Source organism: Zootoca vivipara, chromosome 7, assembly GCF_965207765.1.
Source record: "Zootoca vivipara chromosome 7, rZooViv2.hap1.1, whole genome shotgun sequence".
NCBI classification, from domain to species: domain Eukaryota; kingdom Metazoa; phylum Chordata; class Lepidosauria; order Squamata; family Lacertidae; genus Zootoca; species Zootoca vivipara.
Genome location: NC_142590.1, coordinates 69,545,432 through 69,564,319, shown reverse-complemented (window position 1 = coordinate 69,564,319; position 18,888 = coordinate 69,545,432). Strand labels below are relative to the sequence as shown.

General features: G+C 44.0%; 1 protein-coding gene across 1 annotated transcript in view; it reads right to left on the bottom strand.

Moving 5' to 3' along the window:
- The window catches only part of L3MBTL1 (L3MBTL histone methyl-lysine binding protein 1), a 39,068-nt gene extending 24,449 nt beyond the window's left edge, over positions 1–14,619 (bottom strand). Inside the window, exons 1-5 of the mRNA XM_035123728.3 lie at positions 14,531–14,619; positions 4,921–5,084; positions 2,619–2,842; positions 1,725–1,872; positions 318–462 (exon numbers count right to left, since the gene is read on the bottom strand). Coding sequence (XP_034979619.2) covers positions 318–462; positions 1,725–1,872; positions 2,619–2,842; positions 4,921–5,056 — 653 coding nt within the window. The 5' untranslated portion in view covers positions 5,057–5,084; positions 14,531–14,619. The remainder of the gene's footprint in view (positions 1–317; positions 463–1,724; positions 1,873–2,618; positions 2,843–4,920; positions 5,085–14,530) is intronic.
- Positions 14,620–18,888: the final 4,269 nt, after the last annotated feature.

Here is an 18,888-nt window from a genome sequence, read left to right as displayed (position 1 = left end):
CTTGTCCCATGGGGCTTTTTTTCTGATGTGGAAGTGCAGGCAGTCATGGAGGTGGCAGAGTGCTGGAGAAATGTTTAATGGAAACCCCCCTGAATTCTAAAGTTTCTTGTGACTGAGGCAATAAAAATGGACGTCTCTTCTTCTTGAGAAACTGGGGCAGGGGAGCACATTTCAGCACAGAAGAAGGTTTAATATAAGCCACCCAAAGGAAAGAGAGCTTCCAGTCCTGGCAGATACACAGCAGCATTTCTTTCTCTCCATTTCTTCTCTCTCCAAATCAGAAGAATTAGGAATACTCTCTCTCTCTCTCTCTTTACCTTTCTTTGAATTGCCGGTGACAGTTCTCACTGCAAAACCCTCTTCCTTCCTGGGCTGACCCTGAAACGTTTCTTCGGCCGCAGGTGCTGCAATGGCACAGGCTGTCCACAGTTGGCAGCTTGGGAGCCTCTGCGACATCCAAGTCTAGGAAACCAAAAGGGAAGCAAAAACTCAAATGGGCTACATTGGTCACAAGCGAACTCAACAGCAGCAGGCAGGCAGGCCGGCCCACATTCTGGCGTGGCAAAAGTGTTTGTCTGAGCACTCTTTTCAGAAGCACAATGCTAAGAACCAGATTTAGGTTGTCTGCACAGTGACACACAAGCTCAAAATTTTGCCTTGTAACAAAGCACTCAGGGACTAGATAGAAAATAAACTCAGGTAACCTGAATAACTCAGGACTAAGATCCCATAGATTAGTGGCTCCCAAAGTTTTTCACCCCCACATGGACCACCTGAAAATTGCTAGGGGTGAACAACTGAATGATTTTTCTGCCTCTTGCAGCTACTGTAATGTAGGCCTACTGTGCTACATGTATGATTTATAGTTAATTTTTTATTGCTTGTTTTATTTCTTATGCATTGGATTTGTACTATATTGGAGTCACAGGGCAGTCAGTCCAATTTTTTCGCATTGCCCCTGCCTTTCCCTCCGCCATGCATGATCTGCCACATTTTTATTTCAGACATCATGTGAAGGCATATATATTTGTCCAGGTTTCCCCCATAAGATTGGCTCCTTTCACCTCAGTTTTTATGTTGCTGGCTTAGTGTTTGTGCCCTGCTGAGAGATTTTAAGCATTAAGCAATTTAGAAATGTTTTAAAATCAATCAATCAATGACACACCGATTGTGTGTTTTCACACAGACACCCAGTGGTCTCAAACAACAGAGTTAGCCCAAATTCACACCATACCTTTAAAGCACTTTAAACCATCATGGCTTCCCCCAAAGAATTCTGGGAGCTGTAGTTTGCTTGCTAAGAGTTATTGAAAGACCCCCCCCCATTCCCCTTATAGAACTACAACAACCAGAGTAGTATAACAACAAATCTCTCTTCACAAGGAACTCTGGGAAAAGTAACTCTGTGAAGGGAATAGGGGTCTGCTAACAATTCCCTGCATCCTTAACAAAGGACATTTCCCAGGATTCCTTGGAGGAAGACATGCCGGTTTAAAGTGGTATCATAGTGCTTTAAATGTGTGGTGTGAATGCGGCCTTCCAACAGAAAAGAACCTGTAATTATACATTTAAATCATACATTTCTCCACACGTGTGAAGCCAGAGAAGCATTAAGAGGTAGCAATATCACCTCAGCATTCTCATTATCACCATGGCCTAGCAGCGGCTTCCACAAGCGTAATTCCATGCAAAGTTTTGAACCCTCGCTGAAGAGCAATCCTCACCTTGAGTCACGGTGGGATTATCCTTGCTGGGAGGCGCTGCTGCCTCATCCTCTCCATCTCTTTCTGAGTGGCACTCCTTTAGGGGCTCTGTTGGCAAAAGCTTGTCAGCACTGACCACTTTCAGCGTCCCATATTCATTTATCCGAAACTACATCAATAAGAGAGGGAAGGTAACAAGTTACGGGAGGGGAAAAAACAACAAGAGAAATCTAGGCACAATGGCTGTATTGTGCTGGAATGAAATCAAGGCGGTATCATCCATACACCTGTATCCTGCCTTTGCCGCAAGGAGATTAGGGGAAATGAACGTGGGACCATTCAGTTTCGTCCTCACAGCAATCCTGCAAGGTAGGGTAGACTGGAAAAATAGCTCAAGAGCAAGCAGTGAGTTTCGTGCTGTCGATGAAGATTCCAAAGGCTAAGTTTAAAGTGCCACATTCCAGCAAAAAGAAGAAGCTCAGAATGCAAGGACCTAGCCTTCCACTATCCATAACCCTTTGTGTAACTTTAAGAATCTTCTGGTGCTACCATTACTGCTTTCAGTGTTGCAACTCCATCCCTCTGGAATCAGTTACCAACTAAAATTAGACAAGCACCCAGTGCCTTACTATTTCTGCATCTATTGAAGATATTTTTGTTCAAGAAGTCATTCCTGGAAGTGTGACCCAATCATTTTATGGAATGATAAACTGTACAATACTTTTATTGTTTTTAAAGAGTTTGTAGCTTCTTCTCTTATTTTTCCCCCTTTATTTTATTGTGCACTGCTTGAGCAATGTTTGCTTCTAAAGCGATTTATGAATTTGAAACGAAGCAATAAATAAACCCAATGCTCCCTTAGAAAGCTGAGGAGAAAGGAATTTAGGAACAGCAAAGAGACTTCCCCCCGCTTACCCTCAGGTTGCTTCCAGGGAGAGTGGCCACCCCATCTTTCCATTCCAGAACCCGGATGGTGTTGCAGGTCTGAACTCCGCTGATCTGGGGGATGACTGTCGCTGTGATAGGCTCGCTTCCCATGCCCTCTCTTTGCCTCTCGGACCCCACGCTTTTCTGGGGTTCCCGAGGGAATCGCTGGATTTCTAAGGTGCTTGTTGGAAGGTTTACAGTGGTTGTGTTTGCTTGTGAAGAGGGGAAGGAAAGCAGTGTGTCACCATCATCTCCTGGCGCATGCACATGCAAAACACCTCCCACAGCAGAGACAGACAGAAGATTTCGACACAAAGGAGGAACACAGCATTACAGTCTGGGCAGAGGAGAGGGCTGGAAGAGAACATGGGTAGGGAGGATATGCCCAAATCCTTTACTATAAGGCAGAGGTGGGGGGGACCTGTGGCCCTCCAGATGTTGCTGGAGTCCAACTCCAGTCAGCTGGGTCAGGGATGAAGGGAGTCGTAGTCCAGCAGCAACATCTGGGGGCTGCAGAGTTCTCATCCCTGCTATACGTGTAGGTGATGTAAGATTAATGACTTCCAGAGAGATAGCTCAGTTAGTAGAGAATGAGACTCTTAATCTCAGGGGCATGGGTTTGAGACCCACATCGGGCAAAAGATTCCTGCATTGCAAGAGGTTGGATGAGATTGCCCTTGGGGTCCCTTCCAACTGTACCATCCTATGAGTCTATGTAGCTTGCCAAGGCTTCCCACCCACTTTGCATAGTCGCACGTTACCATTATTTGGTGAGAACAGCAAACGGCAAAAAACAACAACAACAAACTTGATAGTTAAGCCTACAAGTTTAAATTGCTCTCCTTAGTCTCAACATGTTACAGTCTGGATGCATGAAGGAAACGTTGCTTCTTCCTTTCCTACCCCAAAAATGCTGTGATCAATAGATGCGGAACAAATTCAAGTCCTAAAGGCACATGTCTACTGCAAGTTAGATCATTATATCTTGGTTCTCGTTGCTTTTCTTACAGCACTTATCTGTACCATTAGGTGTTTCTGCAACTTTATCTGCTCTCATACCTGATCCAAGTTTTAAATGAATGGGCTGTATCCACAGTAGCACAGAGTAATGCTACTCATCAGCACAAGGATTTCTGCTTGCATAATGAGACTTCCCACTGCTCCTGCCCTATATTTGTTCTGGGGTTTCCCCCAACCCTCCGCAGATTTGACAGTGCAGGGTGTGCATGGCTGGAGGAGAGAGGGGTGGAAATCATGTTGCACAAATGGAAATCCATGCGTATAGTGGTACCTTGGTTCTCAAACTTAATCCGTTCCGGAAGTCCGTTCCAAAACCAAAGTGTCCCAAAACCAAGGTGAACTTTCCCATAGAAAGTAATGCAAAACAAATCAATCCATTCCAGACTTTTAAAAACAACCCCTAAAACAGCAATTTAACATGAATTTTACTATCTATAGAGACCACTGATCCATAAAACGAAAGCAATAATCATTGTATTGTATTAGAAAATAAATAAGACAGTATTGTAGATGATTAACATTAAAATTATTATTTTTTCTTACCTGCACTGATGATAGCCATTGTTTGGATGGGGGGCTTTTATCCATTTCCGCAGTCACACAATCAATCAGTAGCTGAACTGGGTTCCACACAGTCACCAAAACTAATTAACCAAAAAAGCTTCAAAAACAAAAAGGCAAAACAAATAGCAAAAACAAAAGCACCAAACTTAATCCATTCCGGAAGTCCATTTGACTTCCGAAATGTTTGAAAACCAAGGTGCAGCTTCTGATTGTTGCAGAGCCCCCTGAAACAATAGCCGACAGCTGCATCAGACGTTCGGGTTCTGGAAAAAAAAACGTTCAAAAACCGGAACACTTACTTCCAGGTTTTTGGCGTTTGAGAACCAAGGCATTTGCGAACCAAGGCGCTTGAGGACCAAGGTACCACTGTAGGTGGGATGTGTTAGCTGGCTGCCTGCCGCCCTCTACTTTGCTCACAAGCTTCAGAGGTATACCTGAGTACTTGGCAGGGGGTTGTGGGTGGGGGTGGGTCCTCGTTCACCACACTGCACCCAGGCCAGCTTTGCATAATGTACCCTCAAAATACATTCAACTGCAAACTGAACGACCAAACACAGAGAACCCGACGTACAGAGCGGGTGGGAAACTAGCCTTGACTTTTGGGCCATAAGCATAAGTTGTTGCCTCTTGGACCAGAAAGAATGGAAGCAATGGCAGCAGGAGACTCTGAAAAGACAGCGAGATGCTTCAGGTTCCAAGTACCTACCTGGTATGATGAAGGCGGTTGCTGGTAGGTGGGCATTTTGCACAGTATTCTCATTGGCAACCAAATGGACACTGACTTCCCCTGTCGCGTTGCCTTTTGTGCTTCTTATCACTTCCATCTCTGCTCGTCCATCCATCACCTTGCCTAAGCCACACAGAACAGAACTGGAACACAAGCAGGAAGAAGAGATCCCATTTAGCATTTGGGAGGAAGTATACGTGAATCACAGCAACAGAGACTGAACTTAAGATGTATAACCATTATTTTTCTTTAGGGGGACAGATATAATGGTTAATCAATGTCTGTTTTTAACCTTTTTATGGTTTTATTCTTGTAAACTGTTTTGTTGTTTTTTTATGACATAGCAATATGCAAATACTTTTATAAATAAATAAACTCCTGCGCCAAGGATAACTATGACCAAGAATTAGGTATTTGTCCTGTTCTGGATAGGGCTGTACTTTCCTAAAGGATCAGGTCCACAACTTGGAGATGCTATTAGATCTGGCTCAGTGAATGGATGCACAAAACAAAGACCTCGGTTGCAGAAAGTGCCTTCAGTCATCTTGTCCAGTGCGCCAGCTGCAATCTTCCTGGGAAAACCCTTCCATCTACTAACATACAGATTACATTACTGGAATGCATTTTGCGTAGCGCTGCCTTTGAAGACTGTTCAGAAACTTCATCTGCCTGCTACCTGGTACAGCTAGAAACGAACATGTCTGATCAGTGCTAACAGAGCTTAATTTGCTGCCAGTTCATTTCTAGGCATGGAAGTGTTGTTGTTTTTATCTCCGAGGCCGAAATGCCATGAGCCGTTGCATGTTTACTGCAAAACAAATGATGTTGTGTTCAACAGTGCTTGCTCTCAGTGTGTACAGGATTGCACCTCAACTATGCAATCCTACACATGTCTACTTGGAAGTTAGTTCCACTGATATGAGTAAGTGAGCTGAGCTTTACTCCTAGGTACAGGGATGAACAGCTTTTTAGTCCTCAATGGAGGTTCATCCCTCATGCACTGTCCTTCCCTTATAAATCACACTGGCCCAGTGCAGGGAGGGCAGCAACATTCAGCAGCGGGGGTGGGGGGTATTTTGCAGGTGTGGGTGTGTGCAGTTTGTGTACCTGCACAGGCTTCAACACAGCACATAGGATGGCAGTCTCCCAATCCTGTGGTAAACAGGACTGCAGCCCAATCAGTCACCCGCTTCTCTATGTGGCCCTTGGGGGCTAAAATGTTCTCCATTCCTGTTACACACCCTCAAATCTCTTACTGAAATCCATGGAACTTGCACCTGAGTAGACATGTATAGGAATGCACATATTTGAAGGACCACCTTCTCCCAATACGAACCAGTCTGGTTTTGGAGCACCTTCCTGGAGACCCAATTCAGGGCACCTTTACTTCTGAGACAAGGCCACAGGATGGCACCACACCTGTTTTATACAGTTTCTTCTCCTTACCACTTCACCTGACGGTGACATTCCAGCACCAGGTAAAAGTGATTGTGTTTTCCGGGGGGGGGGGTAGATGAATTTATGTATTTGGTAATTCATCTTGAGGAGTCTCTGGCTGCTGGAAAACTCTGCTGTTTTATTGGTAAGGGTTGATTCTAAACCTAAGTTGTGAACTGCCTTGAAAGTATTCAAATGTGGGATAACTATGTTTATATCAAACATACTGAAAGAGGAAAATAATGAAACACGGACTCTCCCAGGCTTCAGTAGCACAAGGGAGTGCTACCATAATTGTAACATTTTTAAAGTCACAAATGGCATGCCATTGGTACAGAGAGGGTTGTGTCACTCATCAAAGCTGGCATCATAGCAGCATCTTGTTCATGCAACCATATTTCACGCAACACTGTCACAACCGAAACAACTGAATTTTCCCAACCCTCGAACTTGTGGTATGAGTGTGGAAGGCTGAGGAATCTCTGCAAGAGAAATGTAGCATGCAGTTCTGGATCTGCTGCAAAAAAGGGGGGACGGGACAACACTGCATTTATCATTGCTCCAGAAAGCCTCAAAATCCCTTTGGAAGCTTGGAGTCAAAAGCACAGCTGATCCTCTGTGTTCTTATGGCCACTGGAGGGCAACAGAAGAATGTAAATAGATGGTTATCAACTCTGTGGAGTTCAGAGTGCACATGTATGTTCTGATGAACATCTGAGTAGAACAGAAAAGAATTCCAGAAACTGGGGTGAGAGGGATGTTGTCAGGGATACTGAACCAAAGTAGCATAGGGCAGTCTGGCCTGGTTATAACTTATCTTATGAAACATTTTTAAGAGTGAATTTGTCTGCATCTATGCTCACGCGTCACTGGTACTTGAAACTGAGTATGAGGTTTTTCTTTCCGCACGAATGGTGGGTTGTGTCCAAATTGAGAAAATTTCCATGGAGTCACTCCCCTCATGTTCCTCTAGCAAGTAAATGTTGGCAATATGAGCCTGCACAGGGGGTTAGCCCTTTGATAGTTTGTTTTTTTAATTTAATGCCTAGTACTCCATAATTCTAATCTTATGGGAGTACAGGAGATTAGAAGAGAAATCTACGGGTCTGCCTGAGCCAGGGTGAACCTGATTCTTGGGATAAAATTTTGTCTGGAGCTAATGGTTGCTGTTATAGGAAGTACTTTTGGTTCAGCACCATTGTCTCTACCTGCCATGCCTCTCTTCTGAACTGAGTTTGCAAACTGGCAGCTCTCACTGTATCAGGTTTTAATGGCACCCCTTTACAGATGCTGGCAGGAAGAGTCTCAGTCTTCAAACCTTGTTCCTGCATCAAAATGCTTTGAAATCCACATACCAGGATTTGTCAGAAAGGCCTGAGAGACACCAACAGCCACAGGTCTGCCTAGCCCCAAATATTATCTATTTGGACAGTCACAATAGGAAGCGACTTTGGGGGGGAGGGGGGAGACCAAGTTCAATTTAACAAGGAGCTAGGTCTGTAACATCCCCACCAAGCATTTTCTGCTGTACCTTTACGTCTTCCAAGACTGAAAGAAATCAATTCAGTATTTCTTTCCCCGTGGAGAGGATGCAGAGATCAGAGCTCCTTCTCCTTCACCACGTGTTATATGTGTTTGCCGATTCTGGATTACACTTCACGTGCCAGATAAAGAGAACTGTGATCCGCAATACGTCTGCTCATCTCTGAGGTGCCACAAGATGACTCTTTGTTGGTTTTGCTACAATGGACCAACATGACTACCCTCCTGGAAATTAGATCCTAATAATACAGTAAGAACTGCCTTGATGAAGCAGAGCAAGGTCCCATATATACCAGCATTCTTGTACCCCCTGCAGCCAGTCAAATGCATTGCACGACAATGATGGGCTAGCCTATCCCTTATTGTTTGTCCCTGCACAGCACCGTTCTATTTTGTGGTGCCGGTCTCGAGACACCAGATATAAAAGAAGCAGACAGGCAATCACCACAGCCTTTCAGAAGAGAATGAAATAGTTATTTATTCAGTTGCCCCAGTTACAGAAGACAATACTTTAAAAAAAAACACCTCTCTGATAGTTCAATTGTTGCTAAAATTGTGCAAGCACCAAGTTAGTAATTGTAGCATTATATTCCAACCCTGTGTAATAGATTTGGTAGCTTGTTACTTGGAGGATATGTTTGCTACTCTAAGAATAAACACGCTTGTGTTTGCGATTTCTTTTAGTTATTCATCAGGGGAATAGTTACAGGTAGGTAGCCATGTTGGTCTGAGTCGAAGCAAAATAAAAAAAAATTCCTTCAGTAGCACCTTATAAGGGTCTGACTCTTCTGTTTCAAGTGTATCTGAAGAAGTGTGCATGCACACGAAAGCTCATACCAAAATAAAAACTTAGTTGGTCTTTAAGGTGCTACTGAAGGAATTTTTTTTATTTTGCATCAGGGGAATGATTGTAAAGAAGAACTTTGGGGGGAAGCAAAATGTGTGAGAGGTGTGGCAGAGCACTGTCATGCTGGGAAGGCTGGTGTCTGGCATTTTTAAGACTTATTTCAGCCTTGCAAATAAGCCCACAAGAGTTACTAGCCTGAAAAAAATGGTTTGCCAGCCTACTGGGAAGTGGAACAGAGAGCTCCACCCCTCTTGCAGCTGCATTTCTACACTGGGCACAGAGGAGAAACTAAAGAAGTTGTGTTAAACTAGATGCCATGAAACGGGGGGGGGGTCATATTACTGACTTGTTTATTTACATACATTTAGCAAGATTTATATATAAATCGAAGTGGTTTGCATAACATAGTATGGAATGTTCATTAAAAAATGGTTTTTAAAAAGCACACTTTTAAAACAGTCAACATAATAACATTATCAAACTATAGATAAAATAAACAACTTTAAAAACCAATGCACATCATAAAAATTAACATCTGAGTAGGCTTCCCTAAACAAACAAAGTGTTTGGCAGGTATCAAAAATAGTACATCTCTGCAAGGCATCTCCCTTACAGGCTGTTCCAGAGAGTGGCTGCTGACTTGAAATGTATTGGGCCAAGTAATTGACTTTCAGTGCGCCTTTGAGGTCCTGCTACCTTTGTCTTCTTCCTAGAGTGGGCCTAATCTGCACACAGCTCAGGCTGCAACCTTAAACATGCTAGCTGAGAAATAAATTCGAACGGAATCATCAGGGCTCACTTTCTAGTGAGGACCAGGCTGTCAGTTTTGCTCCATGTCCAATTGCCTCTCTTCGCCAGAGGCTCAGATCTCTGTGGCTTCAGTGACCGGGAGGAGGAAATGTTGCACCTTTGGTTCTAAAGATGAGCTACTCTATACATATCCCAAATTACAGAACTCTCAGATCTAGATTATTTACGGTAGTTTTTTTCTGACAGGCAATAAGCTTTCCCCCCCCCCCCCAAACAAACGGAGCTGAACTTCATCCCTCCTCTGGCAAACCACTTGTTGTAACCAGTGGTTTTCTTCTAGGAAAAAGGTGCTGGGACTATGTACCTTTCAGTACCCCCAGAAAAAAAACCCACTGATTGTAACACAAGGTAAAAAGAAAGGAAAGTTGCCTTACACTCCACACATAACTGAGCCAGGCATTATGAGCATGGCCATTCTGCCACGGGGCACAGCACACAAAACACTTCATTACCTTGATGCAAACTGTCATGCGCACCAAGCATGAAATGTATGCTGACCACGGAGCCTACACAAATGCTTGGACATTATAAACAAACATGTGTGCACAATGCAGCAATTCTGCACCCACCCACCACAAAAAGGGGTAAAAGAAGCCACAGGTTTGCATAAAATTTGCATAATGATTTACAGTGGTACCTCGGTTTACAAACACAATTGGTTCCGGAAGTCTGTACTTAACCTGAAGTGAACTTTCCCATTGAAAGTAACGGAAAGTGAATGAATCCGTTCCAGACAGGTCCGCGGAGTACTTAAACTGGAAATATTCAAACCGAGGCGTACTTAAACCGAGGTATGACTGTACTATAATTTGAGTTGAAATTGTAGCAAGGAGGTCTGTGAGCGTTGACCTGCTAAGTCTCCTGCCCATGTGCTAAGTGCTGATGAGCAGCTTTAGAGGAAGCAAAGCAGTTTTTCAGCTGATATAAGAACTCACAAATGAAAAGGGGTGGGCATTCATTCAATGGGGTTGGAAAGAGCTAAAGCCCTAGGGAGAGAGAAAAAACCATTTCCTGCATTCCCCTCCCCTCTGGACTTTTGCATCTGAACTTGCCTTCAGCTTCCTGAGATCCCACACATTTGTCTAGCCCTTTTAAGATTCTAAGAAAGCCCTGCTGAGTCAAGGCAGTGACCCATCCAGCAGCATCCTGTTCTCACAGTGACAAGCAGAGATGCCCCTATGGGAAGCCAGACGCAGGACCTGAATACAACAGCATTCTCTCCAGCTGTGATTCCCAGCAATACAGAGGCATACAGCCTCCAACAGGGAGGCAAAACAGAACCATGCTGGCTACTGCCATTGAGAGCCTTGTCTTCCATAAATATTTTCAACATATGGAAGAACTGATGTGTGGAGCAAGGGAGATGGGGGGTGGTGATGGCAGCTCCTGCCACCAATTTAAATCCATTCATATCTAATGAAAAGAGCCTACATGTGTGCCATTGTATGTCTGAAGTGTTCTTTCCCATGGCACACGTATAAATTGTGGGTGGGTCCTGCAGCCACAATCCCAGCCCACAAACACATTTGCATGTTACACGCTTAGTTTCTCAGCATTGGATGCACGGAAGAAGCTTTCGCAGGAGGCTGAGCTCAGCTGTGGAAGCCTGCAATGTTTTTGGAGGGTTTTAGAAAAATCCACACACTCCGACTCAGGTTGTACATGCACCACACAAGGCGTTCACAGTAAAGCAATCTCCTGTCATGCGGAATTTAGCAATCCTTCAAAGCACTGCTCAAATATAACTACAGTGGCCGGTAATAAGGAGACCTCAGGAGACTCAGTCTACTTGGTTGCTGAAAAAGTGAGTATTCACATTATCTGAAATGGAATTAACAGAACTCACTGTCAAGGCTGCAACACTTCTGATGAAAGATGGAGGTCTCAAACTGCCTACTCTTATTTGCAAAGGAGTGTGTGCCTGCTTTTTCCTTTTTTCCTTTCAGAGATATAATCTGAAATGACAGCCACCAGGGAATCCTGCAAAGGATACTACTGTTTGCAGTCCATATACAGATAATTTATAAAGCCCAGAATGACTTGGGACCTAAATGCCACTCCCTATATACTGTAATCCTGCTCAGCAATTAAGCTCTAACAGGTAGGGCCTCCTGAGTACCCTACCATTAATGAGTGATTAATCTGGTGATGGTGCATGGTCAAGCCTTCTTTGCATGGCATCCTTTGGAACTCCCAGCCCCTTGAAATATGGCCGGTGCCATCCCTTTTGATATTTAAGTGCCAGATCAAGGTATGGGTTTTTTAAGGGGGCTTTTGAAGGGCTGTTGTAAGATGGTACATACGTTGCAGTTTTTAAAAGCATTGTTGAGCTTACTGAAATGATGAAATATATTTACAAAGTTGTCACGACTCGGCCCGTTATCTATGATACAAGCATGTGATGGAAAAACAACACTATTAACCCACCACTGGATGCCATGCTATTTTCCAATCTTCACCGCCCTGTCCAACCTGTGACCCATCAAAACAATGGCAGCCCTCACAACAACAACAACAACAACAACAACAACAACAACAACAACAACACACCATGTACATATGCTGGTTTGTCAATAGCACAATAAACTGAATGGTTTGTGTTTGGTGCTTCCCCCCCCCCACTTTCTCCTGCAAAAGCCAGAGGGTGAGCACATGGACATCTCAGAGGCCTCAATATAAGCTGGTCAGTTAAGTTCATTTTGATGGGTCGCAGGCCTGTTAAAGGGGAAAGGTTTCTTTTCTCCTTCCTTCACCCACTCTTGTTGTCAAATGGCATAAACACACAAGACAATACATTACTGGAAAATGAACTAAAAGCAAAAAAAAAAAAAAAGCAAAAGATCTGACAGGGTGGAATTGTCAAGCTACCTCCACTGGTTTTGTCAGAGAAAGTGGGAAAATGAGAAAAATGCACAGAAAGGAAATAACAATCCTTTCCCCACCTGCAAGGATGGAGCAGTTGGCATCCTGCAGATGTTGTTGGAATACAACTCCCACCATCCCTAAAAACTGGCTGAGGCCCTACTGAAATGGAGTTGAAGTGGTGTAAATGCATATTCATCTCCTGATTACCCCAGCTTCAGTTCCCTCCTCATCTTCTGTTTTCTCCCCTGAGATGGGCAAAGCCCTGTCCTTTTCTACTTTGCACCATGCTAAGTACAGTATATTGATGGCACAACGTCGGAAGGAAGGAAGAAATCTATAAGCATAAAGTTGCATACAAAGTTAGAACTGGGACTGCTGTGATAGATTAAAGTGGAAAGTGCTTCCCAAATCTGAAATAGGGCGAGGGAAACCCCACTATTTTACTCCACATTTCTAGAGGCAGTTTGTAAAACATGGACAAGGTTTTAGGTTATCAATTTCATATCCAGGTTCTGGGCCATAAGCCTCTGTACAATGAAATTCTGCTTATATTGCACTACATAGTAATCCACCCTGAGCTGGTGGGCTATGATGGGCTATAAACTGAGATAAACAACCAGCAATTTAAAAGGAATTCGAACAATAGGAATCAGCCGTCTTCGGACATCACTGATTTAAGCCACTGAAGGGAGATGGAGCACTGAAATCTCCCTTTACGAACATTGCAAAAGTTGAGGGTGAATAATACATCCTTGCATGTTTATTCAATGAGCAGCAACTTTGAACATCACCAGCCGCATAGATACACATCAAAGCTCTCCACGTGGGGGTAAAGCAAACAAAAACAAATCCAGATACCTCAAGAATATGCAGCGCTTGGAAACAGTTGTGCAATGCCCATTAATACTTGATTTTCCAAAGACACACCCCACGTTAGAGAATTAGTAGTACAGTAAAATAAAAATCCAATAAACGGCAAGAAGGGCATTTACGCCATTTCCCAAGACTGCCTGTAGTGTGTTGTGGGCACATAAAATGCCATTAAATGTCATCGCAATAAAATGGTCCAACCAGGGACTTTATCCACTCTTGTGATTGATGATGGTTTTATTATATAATCTGAAAACACAATTCCCAGCTATTAAACAATCATCACAGCCATTTCCATTTCTAGCTCTCTCCTTAACAGAGGGCTCATAAGGAAACAGAAGAGTAAATACCACGATTTTGGAGCGAAAGCGGGAAAATCTTGTTATTTCTAGGTAATGGTCTTTTGTAATACCTAAACTGTGGCAGATCATGTGTTGCATAAGCCATAAACTGACTCCTACAAATGCGTGACTCCTTATCACATCTATGACATTGCCATCATAATTATTTTCAATGTTAAGCATTTTGAGTAAGTTTCAATAACAGGTGCTAATCTTACCTTATCATCTAGCTGCTCAATTCTACAGCTACTGTGGCTGTGATATCTATTAATAATATAAAGTTCTAACGTTAAGAATTAGCAATTAGCACTACGCTATCATTAGTAGCATTCTGCAAGCGTGAGTGGTTAATTAAAAGGAAGCCTCATCCAACACCATTCAAACAAGCAGCCGAAATCAACGATTCTACACAAAAGCATGCTTCTCCCCTAGACTTTCGCAAACAGCAAGATGATCACACCTCATTGCTTTTTAACAAGCAGTTCATAAAAATGTTTCCAGTGTGATGTACTTCACACAAAACCCCAAACCACTTACTTCAAGATCAAACCGATGGGGAGTAAAACATTGCAGAAGGGAGCAGGATAAGGGTGGGAGAAATGGATGCAGAAATTACTGGGACCCTTTATTATTGTTAAGAGATGGATGATGGAGTCAGGTGTGTTGAAAACCGCACGTTTAAACTGGCAGGACAAAATGGGCCCATGTGCTGGAGGGAGTATGTTAATATACCATGCACACTTACAGAATTAAAACCACAAATGAAACACAGACCAAAAAAACAACAACCAAAAAACTTGGGCCAATACTTCTAAGGCAGCTCAGACCTCAAGGGAGATGCTATTGGTACTGCCTGTGTGCCCCCATAATAAAGTACCTGGGTTGCAGAAATTGTTCTCAGCAAATATTCACTTTCATGCATCAGAATCCCAATCTTCAAAGAGGTGAAAGGGAGGCTCCCCCCACCTTAAAAAAAAAAGGAGAAAGACCTAGCTGCACACACAGGCAAAGCATGAGTTGTGTCCCTCTCTCTGGTCTCTAGCAAAGGGTGGCTACTACAAACCCGTCAAAGTCTTTACTTTTAAAAAAACATCAAAATGGCGGAATTCTCCCTCTTTTTATTCTGTTGCACAGACAGAGATCCCCTTGATTTGAAAGAGAGGCAGGCATGAAATTACTCGGAGGAGAAAGTTTGTGAAAACGACCCCTTTTCTCTCCCTCCCTTGCAAAATCATTGCCCACATCTCATCTCATCTCCCCTCTCCTCGTCCCCCCCCCTTTCTGCATAGCTTCATCCCAACTCTTTTATGTTGTATTTATGGGAGAGAGGCTTTAAATTATCGTTCCCCGCGTGCAAAACATGGAAACTGCAATAGGAAAAAGCGCCCCAGAATTTTGCACAGCCCAATTTTTCAGCAAACCCAGCCACTAAGTCTTGGGGTGTTTTTTCCCCTCTGTTCCCCCTCCCGCTTCTCTCTCTCTCTCTCTCTCTCTGTGCCAATTTTGCAGATCCCCCCCCGCCTTTAGTTTTAACTACATTGTTCCTTGCAAAAAGCAAATACAACTGAAATGAATTCGCGGTCCCCACTCGAGTGGGGTGGTGGGAGGAGGAAGAAGGGGAGAAAATCAAAATGCTGGCATATCCACTTGCAAAAAAAAAAAAGCAGACAGGCAGCACAATTTCGAATAATCGATGCATTGCATGCAAAGCGGAGCAAAAGGTCTGCAGAGCACGCGGCGGACCTTTACCGAGCTGCGTGCATTTTGATGATTTAAAGAGGTTTATAAATTACTTTCTTATCTGATTCCTTACCTACAATCATCAGCCTGTGGTCACTGAATGCTGAGCCTGCGGGAACCTCAGGCTGGCCGCGCCTGCGCGCACAGGGGGCGGGGCTGCCTTCCCTGCAGAAATGCACAGGGCGATGAAATTGACAAGCAAAGCATATTTAATATACAGAAAAAGAGAGACAGACAGACAGAGAGAGGGGGAGAGTGGAGGGGGCGGGAGAGAAGGAGCCGAGCATTATCCACGCTGCAATCCCCATTTTCATAGAAATATAATATTAACCCAACTAGTAACCCGTCTTTTCCCCACCCTGTACAGCAAACAGGCTTTCTCTGCTGATGCGACCGTGGTGGGGAGGGTTTCCTCCCATGCACTTCCACATCCCCCCCCCCCCGCTATATCTCAAATAAAATGCAAGCGCCGTTTTTCCTTTTTGAGTATGTTTACGTGTTTGGGTTTTGTTTTTGTTTTTTTAAAAGGCATCCTATCAACGCATCCAGATTTTAGTGCCATGCATGCACCAAATTATAGGTGTCTCTCTTTCTGCATTGGGGTCGGAGGGAGGCGAAGGGATTTCTTTATTTATTTTAACTGTATCTAAATGATCCTGGCTTGTCTTCCCTCCCTCCCTCCCCCTTTCTAACTAAGCTTCCCAATTCCACCCTCCCTGGGTTGAAGATGGCCAGCTCCTTAAACTGCGCAAACGTCGCCTGGTTCCTGGAGGATCCCGGTGCCTTGGAGGTGTGCAAGGCTCCCCCGCTTCCAGGGCTCAGTCCCTCCGCTTTTTACCGCATCCTGCCCCTGCCAGCCTGCCTGCCGCCGCCGCCGCCCCACCAAAATCCGCCGCCGCCGCCCCCCCCCCCCGGATTGTGTTTTAAGGGGTCGTCCGCCCCGGTTGCATCGCAGGAGGAGGCGCATTCTGGAAACCTGTCGAGAGCGGGGGGGGGGGCTGCTGTGGGAGGCGCGGAAGCAGCTAGATCCGTTTTCGAGGGCGCTGGTGTAAACGAGATGGGAGCGAAACCCGTTCCATGGAGCCACGAGGAGGACCGTTTCCAGCACAGCAGAAAAACGCAGGGGCGTTTGGGTCCGTCCGCTGCGTCGGGCAGAGGCGGATTTAAGGGAGCGCGGCCGGTGGGGCCGCACTACGCACGTCTCCGCCAACATGTATCGGATGAAAATAGGAACGTCCAACATTTCACTGATGAAAATAGGGACGCCCTATTTAACAACAACAACAATTTTGCTATTTATACCCCACCCATCTCTGACTGGGATGCTCCAGCCGCTCTGGGTGGCTTCCGACAGATATAATAAAACATTAAACATTTATATAAATATATATAAACTTCCCTATACAGGGCTGCCTTCTGATGACTCGGAGATTGGATAACACCATACCCTCCAACGTTTCTCCAATGAAAATATGGGCATCCTAAGGAAAAGCAGGAAATTCCAAGATGAAATCAGAAACCAGGAGGGCTTATCTCCCTGGAAAATAGGGACACTTGGAGGGTCTGTCGGCACTGCATCAGGGAACAGCCCAACTATGGTTTAGAATGGAGTGTGAGAAACGATTGGTGCACCGATTTTGGGCGTCGCGCCCCACAGGCACCACTGAAATTTGAGACACCCTTGTATATGTACCACGTGTACACCTGTTGGCTGTGAAGATGGGGCTTGAATGGTGAGCCTTTGTGAAAGGGTCCAGCGAGACGCACCACTGTGCACACGCTATACCAGGGGTAGGCAAACTAAGGCCCAGGGGCCGGATCCAGCACAATTGCCTTCTCAATCCAGCCTGCGGACGGTCCGGGAATCAGCGTGTTTTTACATGAGTAGAATGTGTCCTTTTATTTTAAATGCACATCTGGGTTATTTGTGGGGCCTGCCTGGTGTTTTTACATGAGTAGAATGGGTCCTTTTATTTAAAATGCATCTCTGGGTTATTTGTGGGGCATAGGAATTCATTCATTCCCCCCCCCTTTCAAAATATAGTCTGGCCCACCACATGGTCTGAGGGACGGTGGACCAGCCCACAGCTGGGAAAGGTTGCTGACCCCTGCGCTATACATTTAAAGCCCATTCCTAGCCCATTTCCCCTGCTCAGAGAAGTCTGGGCCTTTTGGCTTGTTAAGGGTTGCTGGGATTCGTAACTCTGTGAAGAGTAAACTACAGCACCCATTGAGGGACAGAACGTGATTCGAATTAGCTTTAAGGGATTAGTAGTTTGTTTTACAATATTTATATACCACTTGATTTACAAAAGGAATAAAACAATAAAATTTTCAATTAAAAAGCAGAAAGAACAATTTAAAACATACCAAAAAAAATCAAAACCAACAATAAGCTAAAAATCAGGTTAAAATATGGCAACGTTCTACATGTCTGGTATAGGCTGCTTCCAGACAATTTCTGTTTTTGAGGTTAGGATACAATTACATGCCAGCAAATTAGGTTGGGCAATTAAAGTTGGTTTTGGAGGTCTTGCGCAACAAATCTGCTTCTCCAAAAGACCGGACTTTTTTGCAAGGAACAGCTGATGTCATCTAATCTCTTTTCAAACAAAGCTCAATATATGGGTTATTCAGAAGCAACCCAAAAAATCCATTTTGTGGGAGGGGGGAAGCAGGTTTGTTGTGTCAATGAACTGTAAATGTGCAACCTGAATTTGCAAGTGTGTGACTGAATCCCACCCCAAAATAGTAACAATCTAGAAGCACCTGTTATGATACTCCAAAATGATGGGAAGAAGTGTGGGGAAACACTTGCAGGGTGAAACATTGTTTAACCTTGTTGCAAGCAAGTCAGAATGAATGCTCAACAACAGGGTTGCCATTTCAGTACAGTACAGTATGTCCTTTTTTTCCAGGACACAAATGCCATATTACGCTCCTGTAGGGATGGGGTGTCAATTCTGTTTTTTCTCAGTTTCTCATTTTGGATTTAAATACTTTTTAGTAAATGTTTTAAAACTGTACTTAAATCCAATACAGTTGCATGCACCAGCATTTTATTACATGTTTCTCCTATTATGCATATTTTGTATGCAATTTCCCCTAACATAATGCACTTTTGTATGTTATCATCACATTTCGCTCTAGCATATCGAGAGCTGCATTTCAAAATTCAGAGAAATGTAAATTTGGAAGGATGTCTCTGTTCAAGTTCACGTATGGTTTCAGAAAGTGCAAATTAGAGAGGTTTGCCTAATATGCGAAGTGAATCAAATCTCTCCCCCATCCCTATTAACCAGACACCAAATCTGAAAGCAGCAGGCTAGCTTAGGGGTTCACAAAGTAGACCACAGGAGAACACTAATAAATAATAATAATAATAATAATAATAATAATAATAATAATAATAATAATAATAATAATTATTATTTATACCCCGCCCATCTGGCCAGGTTCCCCCGACCACTCTGGGCAGCTTCCAACAAAATATTA